At 40.9% G+C, this 13002-nt stretch overlaps 1 protein-coding gene across 1 annotated transcript; it reads right to left on the reverse strand.

Annotated features, from left to right (window-relative positions):
- Positions 1–10336: 10336 nt before the first annotated feature.
- Positions 10337–12025, reverse strand: LOC136529132 (uncharacterized). The gene is made up of 2 exons (XM_066522196.1): positions 11422–12025; positions 10337–11157 (listed from the first exon to the last, which is right to left on the reverse strand). The coding sequence occupies exon 2, from the start codon at positions 10981–10983 to the stop codon at positions 10540–10542; it is 444 nt and encodes a 147-aa protein (XP_066378293.1). The 5' UTR covers positions 10984–11157; positions 11422–12025; the 3' UTR covers positions 10337–10539.
- Positions 12026–13002: the final 977 nt, after the last annotated feature.

The following is a 13002-nucleotide window of genomic DNA, read 5'->3' on the forward strand; positions in this document are numbered from 1 at the left end:
CTTGATGCATAGAACTTCCTTGTCTAGAAATATACCTTGAACCCTATGTAGATCTAGGATCGAATATATGCTTAGCAATGCTTAGACCGGTAGAAGTCAGGTGATTTTCTATCACCTATGAGATATAGGTGGATACTAATGCACGGTTGGCTATATTTGCTATTGTGGAAATAACCATGTGTCAATGAATAAAGGAGACCGGGCGGGATCGTGATTGAGAAGCAACAAGGCATGGAGGTCTTGGGTGCCTATCTATCCCCATTTGTGTCGATTAAGGACCAATTCGTTGTACGTCCTCATATCATGTTGAACGCATGCCTAGCACTTACCTGGTCGGATCTAATGGTACGACCGCGAAGCCGAGTAGCTCAATTCAGGTTGGGCCCCGATAAGTGAAAGTGCGTACACTGGAGGCAGTAAGGATGTGTGAAGATCCAATGGCGTGAGTCCAAGGGTGGGTTCAAGTTCCAATCTTCCTAGCAAATTGGTAGAATCTCTGAGGGTGCGGTGCTGATTGGACCTGCGAGTTAGTCCTGAATTGTACCAAAGGTGACCTAAGGCTACCTTCATGGGGTGTGCCTCGGTTTGTGTTAGGAATAAATTCCCCAGCTGGGTAGGAATCGATTCAAATCATCGTCTCTCCCGAATAGTGAGAACTTGACTAAGCAGCGGCAACATAGCATTAATTGATGTAATTTGATGGTTATGATGAATTTAGAAATGTTACACCAGCTATGGTTACTATTGTATGTTACTAAATGATATTCCACATGTTTGGCACAGGTTAGTTGCTAATCTAGAGATGAATAGTTATAATTAACTTGGTTATCGAATTGTAAAATGTATAGCTCAACTAGTGTCTTTTATGCAAAATTTTGTCAAGCTAGCTCCACCTATAAAGCCTTCATACTCCTTGGAGTCACTTTATTTCTGGTTTATAATGGCTAAGTCTAGCTGAGTACATTCGAGTACTTAGGGTTTATCCCACCATGTTGTAGGTGAAGTTCTCGGGCCGCTGAAGATTGTGGCTAACCATCGGTGGGCTCGGTGACTCTATATTCATTTCTCATCTATATGCTTTTATCTGAGGATGTTACTTATGCTAGCAATGTATTTAGAACTTATATTATTGTAATCATTTGAAAGCTAGGTTGTTTTCACTAATCGGTTTCGAAATCCAAACTTGTATTATTATTTGTGAACCCATTTGTAATATTATTTCTGCTACAACTCTATGTATGGGATGTGCATTTGCTTAATCATATGATCTTGCTTGTGATGTTGATTTACCGAGGTCCTTCATGACACTCAGCGGACTATCGGGTTTATATAAGTGAAAGTATACGCGTGTCAACGTGTTAGCGGGGACAGCCATACTTGATCTTGTATAAATTGGGCGGTTCTGTCACAGCTGGCATCAGAGCAAGATTAAGTATAATACTGTCATGTACAAAGTTTTAAAAGCCAAGTTTTGGTTTTAAAAAAGCCTATTTTGACTAAAACTTTAGCTACAGGCAAATTGGTCAAAACTAATTTGCAAAACTATGCTAGTGACATCCTCCTTTATGCCCAGTTAAGGACTATTAGGTGGCTATCTAAGTACTAACATGGGGTTTTTTACTTTCGTCGTCCATACGGCGTGCTATTGTATGGATGTCATTCGCTTGAATAGTAATGTATGAATCACTATACATCTACGCCCAGGTAATAAGGTAAGTTGATGAGTGGCATGACCGCAAGTGTGAGCATGTGGTCGGGGAGAGCTAGCTTAGATACGACTGTATACGCATGCTTGCATGTTTGTATGGTGCGTATATAATTGTGGGTTGGCTAAAATGAAATCCTTTTGCAGATACGCTAACCACGAATGCGTAGATTGAATGTAGCTGATGACTAGCTATATATCGAGAGAGTACGTATTAAGCCACCGACATAGAACATGATTGCTGCCTTAGGCTAGCAATTTTGTGAGGATGAATAGGATGAGCCTGCATCATGATTGTGCTTGTGCATAAATATGCTTCCCTCACTTTGTTCTAATACTAAGTAACTTGTGATCCATGTGATGTTACTATCTTCCCTACGTGAAACTAGGCAAAATGCCTTGTTCCATGCCGCTTGAATAGTTGTGCTTGAAGATAGTGTGTGATTAGCTTCACCTTGTATGTTTGCTTCCAAAGGAAATACATGACAAGTTAATAGTTAGCAAAAACTTTACCCCTTTGAAAACTAAATTTCTAAATGTAAGTAAAACTTGTTTTGAAGAGTTATCCACCTACTCAGTAAAAAGGAAATAAAAAGATAACAGTACCTTACCACCATGTTCGCATGTTTATGTTAGTGATGTTGCTGTAGGTGACAGCTTGTTGTGTGCGAGCTTTGTGCTTAGTAATAGTCGCTTAAGCTAATTGGATTGAGTGTTTCGAAATGCTCGCTTAAGACCATGATGTAGGTGTGGATGCTCGTTATCTAGGTAGTGCCATAGCTGTCACCCTTTTGTCATCGGTAAGCATACGAGTGTTGAAGAGTGCTATCCTAGAACAGCGTCCAAGTTTTGATAATCTCATGGTTGTCATCTCCGATTAAGTTCTCTCTTAGGAGAATGAGCCTGTACACGTGGTTGCTAGCCCTTGAACGTTGTGCTACAAAGGCCTATATCCATGCCTTTGCTTGACCTTAAGCCCAAGCTTAGTTCCCTTGAATGCTTACATGTGTCGTGGATGTCTTGCTCCTGTGTGGGAGGACCCTGCTCAAAAATCCTAGTCAGACCTTATTGCTCCTTCTCCTACAGATGATCTGGTGCAATGCTAATTGCTATCTACCCTAGATTTAGAACCTTTTCCTCATAGATCATGGCATTGCTTTATCAACTGAATGCCTAGTTAGTGCATTGGCTCTGTCCCTCAAATCTCGTTTATTTTGCCTCCAACCCTTTCAAGTCTCTGGATGTTTATTAGTCTTGATCTCATGTTGCTGCTCGGCAAGACCAAATCTCATGTTAATCTTTACCTGGTAATCACCTTGGTGGACACAAGGAGTATATGGAAATTAAGCAAGAGTCCCCTGCTCAGTTGTCTTCGGTAATTAGGCTATGTTCTCTTGCGCTGTGTTTTAATCTTCGGATCGTCTCCTTGTTGACTCCTAACCTTGTGACTATCTTTGTTTGCTATCCCTCCTTCGCATGGTGCTTGCTCCTATGCAACCAAATTTGTGCCATGTGAAAATTCTTATGGGTTGTATGTTCAGTAATGGTGCCATGATTAGCGATCTACGGTGTTGCGATGAAACTGAGAGCCTCCTGTGGGCGCGCACACAAGGTTGTGCTGCTTGGCACACGCTGGTATCAAGGTTTCTAGTCATGATCCATTACAGAACTGCACCGATGTGTTATTTTTATGTGAGCTCTTCCTTGGTTATCTCTCCATATCTACTCAGAAGATCCTTATATTAGACCAAAAGTAGTAGAGTTTCCTTCTAAAGTTACAAAGAGGATAACCTTTGAAGAACAGGTCACTAACATACACATTAATAGACTACAAGAGATGGTAGACAAGTGACTCTACTTGACTGTCCCTGTAATGATGTTGGTCATCTAGTGAGCAACTTATGTCATCCCTATTGGATCAGAAGGATACACAATATTTAAAGTTGGACAAGTTATCAGTCAGATGATAAATGGACCAGGATATTATATCCTATAATAGGTCACCTGGTGCTTATGAGCTTTTTATCTCAGCCTTGATCTTTATGTGCAAGATGCTCAACCGATCTTCTTCGGTGTGACCCTTTTCTGCTGACTTCCATGGCGACTGTTTGTTTAGACATCAACTACAATTGTTGCCATCAAAAAGAAGTTTTGAAGCTTTTAAATGTTGAGAGACAACTAATTAGTTACCAATAGGAAAGTTAGGTTACAGCTATATAATAACTCTTTGGTAGCTCCAAAGGCTATGTCTCACCGAACAATGTTAGATGAAGAAACAGCAAAGCCGGTCAGCGATGCCAGTACTGCTTTCTTCTCTAGGCCATGTGTCGTCAAGTCAATTCCATCTTGGACAATCACATGGGTAGTGCAAGATGTTGTATCAGCTAAGTAAAGAGCTAGAGAAAGCGAGTCCCTAGTCTCAGTTAGCATCATTATGTATATGGTGCTATCAAAGGATTTGTTGAAGACCCTATTGGAGGAAGTACAGAAGGGTAGTTGGAAATGGTCCCTTATCTTGTAGAATTGTCCTTCCATGTGAAGTATGCATTGTGCCCTACAAAAACATCCCACCAGTCCAATGCTTGTGTATCGTTGAGCTGGTGCCTAAATCAACGGTTGAAGTTGTTCCCTAGGAAGCATATGAGGAAAATCCTAACCTCCATCCTCAGCGAGAAAGCTACCGCTGTCATAAAAAGAATTAAAGACTGCGAACACACACTTCCCAATGTGTAAGTGAAAGGAAAAGAAGAGTGGGAAATCTGTCGAGATTTCATGGCACTAAACCGGTTATCCTTAAGCCGGTGATTAGAGGCTCAAACATAGTTGGATTGCCACAACACTTGGCAAGCTCATTCCTCGCTTAAGGTACTTCGATGTCTTAAGTTGGTTTGAGGATTGGTTGAGTAAAGCATCGGATTTGAGAGATGTTTTGACAGTTCGGTCCCAAAATTTTAGAACAAAGCAGTTTTAGTAGATGATTTGTTTGGATAGTCAAACGGTGTCCGTTTGAGCTAAATTTTGGTCAGTAGTTAAAGGACTCTTAGATCTAAATGCCTACCAAAACTTGTACACAATGGAGCTGTACTTTGTGAGAGATGAACTGAAAACCAAGGTGCATAGAATCTGTGATTTCTCTATTCACAGCTATCATCCCTCGTATTAGAAGGTTGTGTTTGTAATTGATACCAAGATTAGCGACATGGTCAATATTTTGCCATTAGATAATCCTTTAGGTGCCCTAGAGAAGACTCCTTGCACCCCTTTGTGGCTTGCTTTTTCCCTTTCATATCAACAATGCTTGAGCAGTCATGGTGTTCTACAAGTCAATTTATGCCTTTGCGAGTCAAAAACAATTTGAAAAGTGTCAAACAACAGATTTTAGATTTTGCTTATGAGTTGTTGATTGACATTAGAAAGGAAGCTTCAATGTCAAATGTAGTTCAACAAAGCTAGTTTTGCTACAGTGCAAGTCAACCCAACTTACTGTGCAACAGAACCATGAAGGAAAATCATACTCGATCTTGGTAGTGTACTGTTTTTTCCCGTCGGTGTATACTTGAAACTTTTGTTGACCTCCAGGCCACGCTACCATCCTTCCTCAGCAAGGATTTCCAAGGCGGACTTATCCTTGGTACATTCTATGTGTTTTTACCCAAGAGGTTGCCTCAGATTCAACCCAGATAACTGTTGTCGCTTGGATACGAGGATTCCCTCAAATAATGATCATCAAAAATGATGAGTCAACAGAGTTAGCTATCACATTCACCACTCACTCAACGGACTCAGATAATACAATGTTATCATTAGAGAAAGAGAACTGCACACATGGAATATTATGTAGTTTTCCATCGGTTGGCATCTGAGTGATTGAACAGTTATGATCGACCTAGACATTGTTTATTAGTTAGTTGGTTTCTTACAGCCTTGGATGATGCTTACCCCGTCTGTGATCTCATCCCTTATGAAAGGTTGTACTCAAGCTACTTTGGTAGAGGACTACTTTTCGAACTTTGTGAATGAACATGGAACCATTGTAATGAGTAGCTTTCTAAAGCTTGCAGTCTAGTGCTAAGTTCACATGGTCCATGCTATATTCATTAGGGAAATAGAGATTGTGGGTAATTAGTTTATGCTCTGTAGTACTCTCTGTATCTCGAGAATGAAGTGTTGTGCTGTCTTGGATTCCTCCCAAAGAAACAATGCTTCATGGAAGCCAACGAAGGAAATTCTTCAGACAAAATTTACTACGAAAGTTGTCTTGACCAAATTAGCCTCTCTGATACTCCAAAGTTAAGTAGCCTAATGCTATCACTGATGTTGGAAAAAGGATGACATGCTTCTCTTCCCTTAAAAGTCTTTCGCACCGAATCTCAGGGTGAGATTCCCATAAGGGGGGGCTGTAACACCCCAGGTGTTTGTCACCAGTTAAGCAATGGGTTTGAGCTCAAACATGACATGAGAAGTGTTGATGAAGGTGTTAAGATCAAATCTACAATAGTGAGCTCCAACTTAAACTTGGACAACACACCCTTACTTACATGTGGACCCTTGTTAAGATTATGCAAGAGTAATGTTAAACATGCTTATTTCTTGTACATTACATCAACATGCATCCATCTTGACCAGTGGAAAAGTTTCATGAAGTTTGGAATCAAGAAGTCACATGAAATAATAAGTTATAATCTTTCTTGGATTGCTTTATTAAGTAAATGGGAATATGAGATGTCGACCCAACCTTGCTACCTTGCCCAAATGACTCTAATTGAATTCTACAACAAAAGTCATGAAGGGTTCGTATTGAGCAAATATCAAGAAAATGCCTCAATTGGTCAAAAACCCTAATTCCAGAGTTTAACGAGGTGCTGCTTTGACCAAGATGAAGCAATGGTTTATGTACTAGATATGAAGTTTGACCTTTAATAAAAGTTGAATTTTAAGTGGAGTAAAACAAACTTTATTTTTGGACAAGACCTGATTCCACTTCTAATTGGCTCAAACAGTGGCCTCAATTTTGAATGCAGTGCTCCTTTTGAGCTCAAAAATATTCTAAGTCCTCGATCCGTAGCAGCGTGATGGCAAGTTTGTGACATTTTATCTTCCAAATTTATAGGGCAGCTCAAGTGGAGTCCTTAATATGATTTGGAGTACACCTTGTGATGGAAACAACAAAACAAGTCTCATCATTCTTGGAGCATGTTGGAATGTTCAAAAATGATTTCAAAAAACAGAAAATTTTAAGCATTCAGATTCAAATATGGTCGGATATTAAATGTTTAGATTCAGATACGGAATATCGATATAGCGTTCTGAGCCTTTTGGGATGAACGAATATCAAAAAATATCCGTCCCGTTTTCATCCCTACTTGTGGGATTAGTAATTTCAAATATTTCCTAATTTTTTGTAGCTAAGTATCAAACAAATGTGACATAATATGAGGTCAAAGAACCGCTGAAGCCACCTCTACAACAGCCCAAACAACACAACTAAAACTATATTCAAAAGAGGTACTTAATTGTTTGGTGACAAAAGCAATATTTCTTGCTGCTCATCAAGTCGCGCTTAGCTAAATAATCCTATTTACAGTGACAGGGATATATGGTGCCTCGAGAGCATTTCCACGCATTAGAATCGGCAACGTGGGAGGCAGAAAGTGTGAAGCTCCAATTGCATCGCCATCCAACCACGATACCCTCCTAAAAACAATTATATAATCAAACATACCCAATTACTGGAATAGGTCAACAAAGCATCAAGCCTTTGTTGTGTAGAGTAGGGCTATGGCACTACGGGTTGCCGGAGTAGTGAACTCCTCCATCTCCGTGTACCCAAAGAACAACACAAACGGTCAAATGCTCATCCCAACACTGACACCGGCCAACTTGCACGGTCCGGGTAAATTCAGGCCCGTCGTACTTGCCAAATCCGGCAAGGTTCATTGCATTTTGAACTAGTGGAAACTTGAAATGGCATCGCAAAGTTGATTGGGGACGTTCTGGATGATGGCCGAACATTTTGAAACATGTGTAAGAATGATAAGAGAGAATTATTTATTTGACACTGAAACAAATGAGTCTTTCTCATTTAGCACTCAAAATTTTGAACTTTCTTCTCTGGCATCAAGTTGAAATTTTCTTTCCTAAAAGGCACTACCATCCATTTGAGCCAGTAACAGTGTCTAAGTAGCGGACAATGATGCAACTTCGATTTTATCTATAGTCAAGCTATCAAATTTATCCAAGTTTATATAAAGGATAAAGTCTATTTTTAACCTCCAACTCCCATGGTTGTGCATTTTTTAAACCTAAACAATGAAATTGGGTGCCTGATGCCACCAACTATTAAAACCGGGTAAATTTGGTCATCTTGACAGTTTCAAAGGTGGTTACCAATTTTGTAAAATTATTAACAACTAATTTGATCTAAAAAATCATATAAAATTCTATTTTGAATCAGAAATATATGAAACTAGTACAATTTTTGCTCGTAGTCATTCACACTACTTATTTAAAACAAACAAGATCAAAATAAAATCCAAGTAGAGCAACAACGGATAGAAATAGATAACACTTTTGGAAGAAAAATGGTACTAGTTTCACGCTCTTCTAATTTAAAATAAATTAGTTATCCAATTTTAGAGATTATACTAGTTTTTTAGTATTTTTATAAATTAATAAAACACATTTAAAATCAGTTAGATAACGACGCCGAACCCCAGAGACCCACCGGGACATCCAAGCACAGGGGACGGGTGGAAGAGGATGCGGCGGCGTTGGCGTGTTACCTATTTTGACCCACGCCTCGAGCTCCCGGCAGGTGAGGAATTGGTACCTAGTTTCGTGTTCAGTGTTGAAAATCAGACTACCATATAGATTATTGGTTGAAATATGGACTTTACCAATATATAAAATACATCAATATTTGGTACAAATATTCTTCTAAGAACAAGGTTACAACTTGTTTAGTTGGCAGGTTCCTCTCTAGACTTAGAGTGAGTTGGCCTGGCAAAAAAAGTTTCGCCACGCTGTTAACTACGAGAATGGGGTTCTTGTCTAGTCATCACTCAATGCAAATAAAATGATCCTGGTATCATTCTAAGTTTTGATGGGACAACACTACTGTTTTTTCTTCTGAAAAGACATCATTTTTATTTTACGTATATACAAGCATATGTTCCTATTGAATCAGTTGGATCAGATGGTCCGTTACCGTCACATTGCTCAAATCAAGAATATTTCAGTGGAAACACTATCATGGTGTCCGCACCATTTCGTTGTAATTGCACGACAATGATATTACCGAGTGGTGCTGAATTAGGTTGGTTGTGGCTAGCCGCTAGCTAGTTCTACAGTTGATTCTGGTGATCCAAATGGTTGTGTTATTTATTATTAGAGCTTATATCGGATGCATGGGGCTAATTGTTAGCCAGCTGTTTTTATATCCAGACTATCTAAACATGAGCTAATAGGTGAGCTTATATTTTAAACAAGGCTTCTACTATTTGTTAGCTAGCTTTTTTTTTTGACTATTTGACCAATCGTCGACTAATTTAGACCATTTTTAGCCCTAATTAATAACGGAAAAAGTCTACTTCACCCCTACACCTTTCATACTTGGTCTACTTTACCCCCCAAACTATGAAACCGTCTGTTTTACCCCCTGAACTTTCCAAAACCGTCTATTTTACCCCCTGGGCGGGCTTTCAGCGGCGGTTTTGCTACAGACAACCGCCGCTGAAAAACTGCCCAGGGGGTAAAATAGACGGTTTTGGAAAGTTCAGGGGGTAAAACAGACGGTTTCATAGTTGGGGGGTAAAGTAGACTAAGTATAAAAGGTGTGGGGTGAAGTAGACTTTTTCCAATTAATAACTAGGCCTAGATCATCCAAATAGGCCCTTCTACTTGTACTTCCTACATCGACAAAAATGCAATGCCATATCCTTTTATAACATCATCACTGCAGAATCATTAGGTTTGAAGATGGCAGAGATTGCCAAGGCACCAACACCTGGAGCCTGGGGCTAGTGCTAGACTACTGGCTTGCCATAGCATTCAGAACTATCACTACATCTGAATTTCAGTTTACAGCCGCATGAGTTTATACAATTCAATGGGACGAATCCAAGATCTCCATGCTTCCGCCTATAGGCAGAAACAAACGTTGAACCGTCTTGGCATAGCTGGGCATGCACAGTAAAAAAAACTCATGCAGCCTATGCCGGGTTTATCAGCCAGTCAACAGTGTTTTCCTCTCACAACAAATCAGCACCAGCCGGGCTTATCAACCCAGAAACCAACGAGCGAACAGGCCGACGATCTCCCGATTTTTATTAGTAAGAACTGGGAATGTTTGCCGTAGTAAAAATGGCAATGAAAAGGCACATTAGGGGGGGGGGGGGGGGTGCAGGAGCTTGTAGTGGCAGTTTGTTGATGTGAAGCAAAACATGGTGCTGACCAATCAGTACAGTACCAACCAACTACTAGATGTGGAGCTTTAGGCCCTGTTTGGTTTAGCTGAAAAGTCATGGCTAAAAGTACTATTTATCGATTTGTTGTGAGAAAAAAACGTTGTTCGTTCGCTGAAATAGTACGACTCATAACACAAGCGACACAGGGCCTTAGTGGTTCATTCACACATTTTCTTCATTAACATAAGCAAAACTTCGGATGGCTTGCAATCAGTATTATATATGTTTACACTCATGTAATGTAGGTGGCCTAGCAAACACCAAAATGACAAAAAATGAAGATTGCTACTAAAAATATGAATGGCAAAATTGAAGAGCAGCTGCCTAATTGATACCAAAGAATCTACTCCATTCCAATTCCAATTTTGACTATAGCCCTGCCTCGGCCGCTCGCCGTGGGGTGCTCTTCCGGCGGCTTCCTGACTGCCGGAAGCCATTGGACCGGATCGACTCATCATTGCTGGACCGAGTGCTGGAGCTGTTCTCCTCCATGTCAAGATTCGAGTCCTCTTCTTCCTTGGGCACCCTGTTCCTCTTGTTGCCACCAGCTCCTGCGGAAGCATGCTCTATTCTTGAACCCTTCAGTTTGGCACCATCCCCTGCTCCCACCACATAGTCCTCATCGCCATCATCGGCGGCCGCCTCCAGTTTTTTCATCTCTGCTTCAATGATGTTCTCAGCGGCGACACGCTTCTGGGGCCGTCCCCTCCTCTTCCTTGCAGGCACGACGACCTCCTCGCCGCTGCTCCCCTTGTCCTCGTGGATCCTGCCATTGGTGAGCTGCTTCCTCCCTCTGCCTCTCCCCCTACCCATTGATGATTCAATTCAACAGAAGAAGGTGCAGGCAACTAAGGAAGCTACGAGATGCCTATCTAGATGCTGCCTATTCTGTTTGTCTTGTTGCTTCCTTTTTGGAGCTCACAAAAATATCTCACTTGTGACTGAGAAACTTGCTCTAGGACAGTGCAGCCAAGACAATCTAGAAAGCTGCAATAGAAATATCAAGAACCTATTGTAAAACCCAAATTGGAACATGATTGAATATTCAAGAATGGATGACAGACTAAACTCCTCAGAGTTGGAGTTTGATAGATCCACATCAATAATCTCAAGAAACATATATCCAGATATAAATCCCTAATGTAAGATTGGAATGCGCCAATATAATCCACAAATGTTATCAACAGAGTAGAGCAGAAACATTTAAATGATTCCATAATCAATAGATAGAGGAGATAGAAGGAAGCTGACCTTGCATCAAACTAGTATGTCCTTGAAGAAAGGGTACCCTTGAAGAAACATCCACCTGCAAACTCATTTCCCCAAGCTCAGCAGTCAAAAGATGAGATTTTTCTCTCTTTTCGCTAGCACCGAAGGGGGAAAACACTGCAGATTGGCACTGATCTTGGATCGAGATTGAGACACCAGGAGGAGAGGGAGCGAGACCCACCACAGATCAAGAAGAAGCCATGGCCCAAGGTTGGTTCTGTTTGGGGAAAGCTGGAAGATTCTTGAATGAGGCTAGCAGTGATGATGCTGTGTGGCCTGTGGGCGCCGGCTGGACACCTCCTTGGTGCTTGAGCTCCAACAGTAGCTGTGAGCTCCCTGCGGCTGCGGGACAGCAGCAGCAGGGCACTACTGTACACACCACGCGATGAGAGAGGGAGAGGGAGAGAGATGGAAGGGTGTTGGCGGGCCTGTGTCTGTGCAGCTGTGCTTGCTTGCTGGAGTTGCTTTTCGGTGATGAAGCTGCTGTCACTCGGTCGCTCAGTTTTGCGCTTTGTTTACCAACCGTTGAAAACGAGTGAGCTGGGTTGCACTTGCCCCACTGCCACTGGGCGCTGCCCCTGACAGATGCCAGTTTTTAATTATGTGCTTGTTTAGTTTCTAAAAAAATTTCCAAAAATTACTACATGAACCATCACATCGAATCTTGTGATAGGTGCATGGAGCATTAAATATAGACGAAAAAAAACTAATTGCACAGTTTGGTTGAAAATTGCGAGACGAACGTTTTGAGCCTAATTAGTCCATGATTAAACACTAATTGCTAAATAAAAACAAAAGTACTACAGTAGCCAAATTCTCAAAATTCGCGAACTAAACACGCACTATAATTAGGGCAGCCCCGGCGTAAATTACTGCAGCATAATGACAAGCTTTACTTCTACCATTTTCTCGTGCCCTAGGGGGAATCAAAAGGCGAGAGCAAGGATCCCAAGACTGACAGCCAGGGAACAACAAAACCAGAGGCCAGTAATCAACTGCTGCAGCCGTCAAGATCCATCGGTGTAGTACTGTAGTTCCTCAGTCCCGAATCCTTAAACGGCATGATAGGTGGAAATCTATGGATTGTGCAGTCTGATAGATCGAATATAGTACTTCCTTTCTTCTAAATTACTATAGTACTTCCTTTCTTCTAAATTACAAGACGGTTTTGGTTTTTTCTAGATAATCTAGAAAAGCCAAGACATTTTATAGTACATGTATTCACTAGTATGTGCAAGAATAATAAGATATTGGCCTTGTTGGTTTCGCTGAAAAAAAAAACAAACCGAAACACTGTTCCCGCTGACTTGTTGTGAGAGAAAAACACTGAGCTGGAAAAACTAAGCTGAAAAGTACGGATCATGAGACAAATGAACAGGGCCATTGTGAGATAGCAAAATGAAGGTAATATCCAAATTCAATTAGCCCAAGGTAGCATTTCCAAGAGAGGGCCCTATTTAGACGATATCGGCAGTCAAAGTGATGTAACTATTAGCTTGACTCTTAAGTGTACCAAAATTATAATAACCCTATAAGTTTCGGACTCTTAAGTGTAACTATTAG

Source organism: Miscanthus floridulus, chromosome 19 (genome assembly GCF_019320115.1).
Source record: "Miscanthus floridulus cultivar M001 chromosome 19, ASM1932011v1, whole genome shotgun sequence".
Classification (NCBI taxonomy): Eukaryota; Viridiplantae; Streptophyta; class Magnoliopsida; order Poales; family Poaceae; genus Miscanthus; species Miscanthus floridulus.